The sequence below is a fragment of the Lagopus muta genome, chromosome Z (genome assembly GCF_023343835.1).
Source record: "Lagopus muta isolate bLagMut1 chromosome Z, bLagMut1 primary, whole genome shotgun sequence".
Taxonomy (NCBI): Eukaryota; Metazoa; Chordata; class Aves; order Galliformes; family Phasianidae; genus Lagopus; species Lagopus muta.
This window is the reverse complement of record NC_064472.1, coordinates 37,116,240-37,124,840: the sequence shown is the minus strand read 5'-3', so window position 1 is coordinate 37,124,840 and position 8,601 is coordinate 37,116,240. Positions and strand designations below refer to the sequence as shown.

At 37.3% G+C, this 8,601-nt stretch overlaps 1 protein-coding gene across 1 annotated transcript in view; it reads right to left on the bottom strand.

Annotated features, from left to right (window-relative positions):
• Positions 1-2,883: 2,883 nt before the first annotated feature.
• Positions 2,884-8,601, bottom strand: part of OSTF1 (osteoclast stimulating factor 1) — a 20,493-nt gene continuing 14,775 nt past the window's right edge. The window contains exons 7-10 of the mRNA XM_048931957.1: positions 8,195-8,244; positions 8,007-8,085; positions 7,430-7,528; positions 2,884-5,269 (exon numbers count right to left, since the gene is read on the bottom strand). Of these exons, the coding sequence (XP_048787914.1) occupies positions 5,211-5,269; positions 7,430-7,528; positions 8,007-8,085; positions 8,195-8,244 (287 nt within the window). The 3' untranslated portion in view covers positions 2,884-5,210. The remainder of the gene's footprint in view (positions 5,270-7,429; positions 7,529-8,006; positions 8,086-8,194; positions 8,245-8,601) is intronic.

Here is an 8,601-nt window from a genome sequence, read left to right as displayed (position 1 = left end):
CTGGGACCCCAAACACAAGAAGGACATGGCGCTGTTGGAGCAGGTCTAGAGAAGACCCTCAAAGATGATCAGAGGGCTGGAGCACCTCCCCTGCAAGGACTCTTCAACCTAGAGAAGTCTCTGGGAGGACCAGTGTTCAAGAGGCGTCTGGATGACATGCTGCGTGATATGGTTTAGTGCTTGTGGTAGCAGTGGTGATGAGGAGACAGTTGGACTAGATGATCTTGTAGGTCGTTTCCAACCTTGTGATTCTATGATTCTATGACCATATAGTGGCCTTCCAGTATCTGAAGGGAGCCTACAGGAGAGCTCCCTACAGGGAAGCTTTTTATAAGGGCATGTAGCAGCAGGACAAGGGGAAATGGTTTGAAACTGGAAGAGGGTAGATAGAGGTAGAGGAAGACATTCTTTACTGTGAGAATGATGAGATACTGGAACAGTTTGCTCACAGAGGTTGTGAGTGCTCCCACTCTGGAAGTACTGAAGGCCAGGTTGGATGGGGCTTTGAGCAACCTGGTCTAGAAAGAGGTATGCTGCCTATATCTGGAGGGTTGAAACCACATGACCTTAAAGGTCGGTTCCAACCCAAACCATTCCATGACTCTATGATTCTATGATAAAATGAAAATCTTCCGTAAAAAAAGTCTCAAGTAGATAACTTATGCTGTGGAACTACCTGCATCATGGGAGTCTGCTGAGCACAAAATATACATGAAAAGTAGATGTAAATTTTGAGAATAATTATAATCTCCACAGAAGGTTGAGGATTAATACCAGTTTAAGATTTCCTTGTAGACGCAAAGTCAAGTAGAGGTGTGACTGTAATAAAACTGTGAACAAGGATATATATATATTCGTAGTACACAAATCAAGAAAACAAAAATAGGTCTGTTTTGAGCTTCAAGTTTTCCATTTCCCATGTATCTTTACTCATTTACAAACGCTCAACTCAGATGGTTAATCTGATCAACCAGAAATGTGATTAACTTTTGAAAGTCCAGTGTCCTTGTGGTACTCTGAAATCTTAAAGCCAGCTTTATGTTAAATATCATTACAGTCTTTTCAGAGTCAGCTTTCAGAGAGAAGAGGAAAGAAGAAATACTGATTTTCATGCTAAGAAATATGAGATATTCCAAATATTCCATCTCTGTAAGAAAAACGCTCCCAAGTGACGGCGGAGAACAGACACAGATTATTGTTCCAATACATCCAAAGCTGTAAGTAAATTAATGGGCTGATAATTGCTAGTAAGAAAAAATCCTCTCAAATTTGCTTCAAAGCTTCAGTGAAAACTACCCCACAAGGCAGTGGGGTAAGTTACAGAGCCTCTCCTAACTACATGAACTCCATGAATGTAGAAGAGCTAATTTTGAAGACTTGTGCTGTTACTTTTGCCACAAGCTCCCTCAGCCTTTGACCTTTAAGTTGCTTGTGACAATAGGAAACTGCCAACCTTCTGTAATGGAGAGGAGCAGTATTAGCTGGACCACCGCTTTTTACAGCGATGTTCACCTATCATTTGAAGACTCACAAAGTGTATCTTCCAGCAGAGTTCTCTGGTGTACTATCAGACTTGAGTCAGTTAGTTAGTGGCTCAACACTGAGTTTCACATGTGGATGGAGTAGCAGTGAAGCAGTATGGTACCTCATAAAGTTGTTCCTCTGTCATAGATTACTTCAACCATCCCTAACTCTACCCTAGAACTTCTAAGATTATGTATTTCTGAACTGTTTTTTGTTTTGTTTTGTTTTTTTACTATTTTTAATTTTTAGCTTTTCCAGCTTTACAGAGTAGCTTTTAAAAAACAAACATCTGCTTAGCAAATCAATGTACATGACTTTATATCAATTTTCTTTTGAAATTGATTTTTTTTTTTTGAAAAAAAAAAAAAAATCCTGTTTCAAGTTGTCTAAAACCATTTCTGCTTGTCTCTGCCACTGGAGATCAAAGTACAGCATTGTAAATAATGTCTGGAAATACTTAGCTTCAGCTTACCTCTGTCTCAAGAAACACGGGATCCACAGCCTGTTATTTCTTGTTGTACTTTGCGTCTTTGTTATATTTCAGTGGCTTCATTAAAAGACAACAGCTGAAATCTTTAATTCATGGACATAGGCTGCATGCTTAAAATATTTGAGCATGAATAGCATGTAACCAAAATGACTGCAAGGTCTCTTTAAGCAAAGTTTTTTTCCTTGGTATAAAACTCAAGCACAGGAGCATTAAGCTGTCTTCACAAACTAGAATTCAGGGAAGAGGGAATGTCCTAAACTGTAGGTGTTAAGATGGTGGACTAATTAAGTTTAAACATTTTATGTCACTTCAGTTGTTTTAACCAAATTACTTTCCAGGCAAATGATCTTTTCAGAGTTGACTTCAGAGAAGTGGGTTTTGTGATAGTAAAATACTATAGTAACTTGAAAAATATCCACATGGAGTGATTATCTAAGAATTTGATAAAAGACAGTTTAAATATTTACAAAAAACAGAGACTAAGCATTTGGCTGTTCATGAAAATTTACAGGTTTGAAGAAGCCCCAGATAAATCAGAATTTCTGTCCCCGACAGCACAGCATTTCAAACTGAGACTTAGCCACTTTTCAACAGAAAGGCATATACTTTCATGGGGAAGAATCTGAATGTGGAATTAGAAGCTTGACAACTACCATTTTGCCACTCTGATTTTACAGACCTGGAGCCGGCCTTCCTTGGAGAGTCTCTTACACTTACCCACGTACCTGCAGTGACACTTTGGAGAAAAGTAAGGGTGGAAAGTAGGTTTGTATAAATGGTAAGATAGAGTAGCATTTCACTCTGGCTATAATGTGAGTTTTGCTTTATAAAATTTCTATATATATGAAAACTGCTATGTAGACAATAAGTCATTTATTTTCACGGTGAGTTTTATTTCACGAGATGAGCAGACAGTTGCATGAGAAAAATGAAATTCTAAAAAAATTAGCAGTAACTTTAGTTGAAGAAATGTGCTACAGCATTAACTGCCTTCTGATGTGTCTCTCCCTCAGGACACTCCAGTAAGGACTTTACAAAGGCAGCATGTGGGGGGATCCAACTTGTATTTCTGACATTAGCCTTCCCTTTCAGCACCCAGATATTCCTGCAAGTGAACAAGCCAGTCTTCTGGCAGTAGTTAAATCTAAATACATGAGTATAACATACAATTGTTAAGTCCGATCCCACAATTAACTTTCAGGATGAAAAGTCACAGAAGACATCAGATTAGAGTTAACATAAAATCTGCTTTCAAACTTCTGACAGGCAAGCAGTAATTCTGGGGAAAAGCCACCCCCTCCATGAAACAGGGATTTTAACCTCGTGATCTTCATTTATGCAGAAAGAAGGCCCATTTCACAGACATAGGAAACTTCTTCCTTCTCCCCTCTTTTTACATGTCTTTTGCATTAACGTGCTTGCATTGTGCAACTGCACCTTTAATCAGCAGCACCCAGCCTAACACAGGGCCTGAACGTGCTGCAAATGACCTAGCAAAAATTACCAGCTGATAAAATGTGAAGCAGGACAGTTTCTGCCTATTGAGTCCTGCTCAATAATTGTTCTAATGAAAGCTGAGAGGAAAACTTTGTGGCTTTTCCTTCTTCCCCCTCTAGAATTTTCACTTCTGAGTTCACAAAAAAAATGAAGTATCGCTTTTCAGCTGACCACAGTATTTCACACGACTGGAACACATGATTTAACACTTCAACAGTTTAGAATTGAAATGCTTTAACTCTTCTACAAAGGAAACTATTTGTAGATCACTGTTTGTGCAATGTCTCAGCCTCACACTGTTCTGGTCAATCTAAAGCAGCTTTCTTTGCATGTGTTCATTTGAAAACCCTTACCTGTATTTTCTTCTTTCTAGGATAATATGAATATCTGATTCAATATATCTTAGAACTGTAATCTTAGTGCTCTAGACTAATTTTAAAATCCAATGATTTTCTTTTATCCCCCATCTTTCACTCCTTTCACTGTTGTGTCAAAGTGTCAAAGACTATGTGGTCTTGGACTGAATCTGTCAAAGCTGCTAACAGGGAAATTAGTAACAAATTTACAAAGCTAGACTGTACTGCAAATACATGCCACACTCCCTTCCTATGTGGTCAAAGAAATATCCCTTAGTCAGGTGCAATCTTTGGTTGCAGCTATTTGAGCAATCTAAATTAGTATTCATTAAATTCTATAGAAAAGCTTGAAAGTGGCTCAATCTTAGCTCTCTTTAATTCACAGGAAGAAACCATACTTTTAAAAAATGTTTATTCAGATACCTCTCATAAAGATACCTGTAGTATATTCAATATACATCTTCCCTCATTCCTTCAAAAACACTTAGGCTTTGAGGTAATTTAGGACAAAATATATATAAGGGCACTTAAAAAATAAAAGCAAGAGATCAGTAAACAAATTGTAGGCAGGATAAATAGAAAAATATTCAGTCTTCCTTTCATTACAGACAGTTTCAACAAAATGCACTTCAAAAAGCAAAATAATCAAGTCACTAAGTTGAAAATTAAGTGTATTTCTCAAGCAAAACTGACTTAAGCAATCATTACACCTGAGTTTACATTTCAGGAATAGGGCCCTAACAGTACAAAAGAAAGAGCATCCAGGGGCAGACCTTGATCTCCCTATCCCTTATACTCAGAGGGACAGAAAAAAAAAAGAAGAATACTCAAAGCTATAAATTTGTATGCTTTCTTGCTGGCTCCATGTGGGTAGAATATGGTCTCTCTCTACAGCAGCATCTTCATTCATGCCTGTCTCACTGCACAAAGGAATCTATTCCTGCAGAAGCTTTGGGGAATGTTAGCATGGGTGACCTGCTGTCCCAGAGGGACCTTTTAAGTTTGAAGAGTATTATTCCAGAGATGCAAGGCACTTGCTGGGAAGGTCTGAGATGAAAACTGTGCGTTTGGAAGACTGTTCCTCTGTCCATTCAATAGATAAGAGAGGTAAGGCTATGCCACACATCCCCTATCAGATAATTCCAAAGGAACTCTGATCTAAAATGTGGCATCTTCTGATATGCATGAAGATTATTACTTTGGAAAGCATTACTTCATTCTCACTTATATGCTAAATTGGAAGACGGCAGTACTCTAAGTAAGATAGTTTTATAGTTGTAAAGATATGCTTTGGGAATGAAATAAGAACATAGGTTGTAGTTCTCTAGGCTGAATGAAAAAAGCTAATCAGAATCTTCATCATCAAGGTATTCCTCTGCATTACTTAATGTTCGAGCTGTACCTGGAAAGAAACAAAGTTTTCTTTTAGTCTGAGATAAAAATTAGACAAAGCCTCAAACACAACAACAAAACAAAACAAACTCCCCACTGATTTACAGTGCTTGACAATTAGTATATGAGAAAACTGATTCATGTATCATTTAGTTATGCTAGCACTATACGGATGTTGGGGCTGAAGATCTATATCTCAAACATGGAGTTCTTCAGTAAGGTCTGCAGCGACGCCACAGTCCTTCATTCTGTGACTAAGCCAGTCCACACCTCCTAGTCGGTTCTCAGTGACTCTCAGGAGCCATCTTCTGGCTCTATAGCAGATTTGCAGCGGAGCTGCCGCTAATTTTATTTTCTGTATATATTATCTTTAAAGTGCGAACAAAAGGATGAACGAGTTGACAGACAACTCCACAGTTTTCTTCCAAATGCTTAGTTGGCTGCCATTTTTAACACAAAATTGAATACATTCCACCTACTGTCTTCTCTTTCCTCATTATTTTTTTTTACTTGCTTTTTCCAAGATGAGATCTTAGATCTCATTTCTTAGGATATTCTTTAACAGTTATGACACAAGAATGTGTGCATTTATACACAAAACAACACATTTGAGTGGTGGTAAAATAACCTTTCAAAGAGCAAACAAAATATTTTATTGATGGACTGTGATATAAGCGGTGTCTGAATAGGAACAGATTTGAAAATGGGGACATGTAAACTACTGCAACAGGACTGAAATTTTGAAAAAGATCCTTTTTCAAATTGACAGATGCTTGAAACACTAAAATGTAGAGTCAAGAGTCACAGAAAAAAAGAAACTAATACAAATGACTAAGATAATACAGAATAAGAGAAAAGTACATGGTCCAGTGGTGCCAGAGATTATAAAAGACCAAACTAAGAGACAGAAATAAGTAAGGAAGCTAAAATGGATCTGCAGTTAAAACTGACATCAGCTCTCATAATAAGGCAAACTTGAAAACACAGTGTGAGAATATCAGAGTCTGCCAGAAGAAGTGCAAAGGATTAAAAACTAGTCAGCTATGAAACAAAAATAACTGAGGAGTGATGCAAATGCAGTAGAAGTAGGCAGTATTTCCACAGCCAGGAAACACAACATTAATTCAATTATTTTGGACATTAGAACTAAGAATACTCCCATTATCAAATGTGTTTCTAACAGACAGAAAAAAAATGAAGTCAGTGCTCCTAATAGGATTAGCTATCATTAGAAAAAAATATTTGTATTGAAACATAGGAAAGCTTGCTCCTAGTTGTAATTGCTTTCTTCCAAGTCAAAACTGATGTCAATTTTGTCAACATTTTCTATTTGATAACAAGAGGTAATACCTCTTGTTATCAAAAAACTGGCTGCTATTTTTGCTGCAACTGATCATCAGCCTTCTAAAGCTCCCTTCAGCTATTCCATCGTTTATCCACAAGTTTGTATACCTTCAGTTCTCATGCCTTCCATACAGTGGTACAATTGCTAGACTGCATATCCCAATTCAGTCCTTGCTCAGCTTTTTAAAGTTTTTAAAGTGGCCTTGTATCTCCTTTTCAGGATTTTGTTGTTGTTCTTTTCGTTTGTTTAGTTTGTTTTTAAACACAGTCAGTGTGCTATTAGAAGGGATGAACACCAGTGGGAGGCAGTGAGACTATTCTGATAAATGTAAGCATTTTTTCTTTTTCTCTACTGGGGAGTCAAATTGGTGAAATACAGGAATAAGGAATTTTAGAAGGAGCAAAAAGAAAACAAAAGAGAAGTTTCTGTTGATGTTGGCTTAGTTTGGAGTAACAGGTGTGATTAAGAAGGCACAAACCATATTGTTTCATACCCTGTTTCTTACAGTGTAGTACTCTTAAAGGAAGTTTGTTTCCATCCTTGCTTTTCTTCTGAATAGCCCTTACTGTTTCTACAACAAACTCCTTTGACTCTTGCTGACAAAAGATGGAATTTTGCAGGGAGTCAGCAACACTGAATGTTATGAACCACAGGCCTCTATCACAGCTCTGCTGAACTATCCCATTCAGGTAGACCCTTCCAAACAAACTTTTATCCTGCGTGTCTCCGAAGTAGTTATTACAACTGTCAATATGTTGATATTTAGTTTAAATTGTAAGCGTCCTCAAAAGATGAAAAACATATTGGAAGAAAAATCAAAAATACCTGCAGTCTGTTTCTTCTTAAGAAGTGAAGCACAAGCTGCATTGGTTGCCATGTCTAAAGCCAGTTTCTTCTCATTGTTCTTCAGATCTGTTCTTGCCCCTTTATAACAGAAAATTCCCATCATGACTTAGTGTCCAGGTACATCTTAAGCAATGGTATTATGGGAAGATTTTCAGTAGCATGGGTAAAACCACTCAGACTAATGGACAAAGAAATCTCATCTGTGGACTGATCTGAAGCAGACTAAAAGCTAAGGATGCTCTTCCATAAGCTACAGTTGGTTGGGGAAATTGTTGGCTGTTCTGCCTCCCATTTCAGGAAGCAAATGGAACTTCTGTTCTAGGGTTAAGTTCTTAATTTTGCCTATAAGGCAGTATAAAATTTATCTGGAGCAGAAAAAAATGTCTATTTCTCAAACAGCTGCCAAGTTTTCTGCAAGGCTTACACAATCAAGCAGGCAAGCTGGCTAAAGACTGTACCTGAGTTATAGGAAAGGAGTTTAAAAAACACACATTAATAAACATTCAGGAAGCTAGTCTGCCATACAGATTGTTGAAATCTTGGTGAAGATCTTTACCCTTTGCCAGCAGCATCTCTACAATATCTGCATAACCTTTCCATGCAGCAGCATGCAAAGCTGTGTCTCCCAATTTGTTCTGTGGAGTTAGAGGGAAAAGCAACAGGATTAAAACACAGCAAAAAAAAAAAAACTTCTGGCTTGTACCATGGATTAATAGCATCACATCTTTAGTGTAAGGGTCCTACCTGCTGGTTCAACTCTAGGTTTGCTTGTGTAAAGAGAACATCCACTATATCTGCAGAGAACAGAGAAAAATAGGAGTTTAGTGGAAACAAACTGTGCTTGTTTGCACAGAGTATCTTAGTTAAAATTCAATGAAAGAAAGATCAGATCCAATCAGTTAATGAAAATCTCTAAAAGCCAGAAAACATTGAGAAAACAACCATTAGTCACCATGAAACACTACAACAAAATATACAACACTTTTTTTTTTGGTCTGTCCTTCTTGCCACTCTGCTTCTAACAGTTACAGTGATTAGAATGATCCCTCCAACAGCAGCAACAAAATACATAGCATTTGACAGATCTGAACTTCACTTTAATTCTTAAAAAAAAAAACAAAAAAAAAAAAACAGAATAGCATAAGAAAATC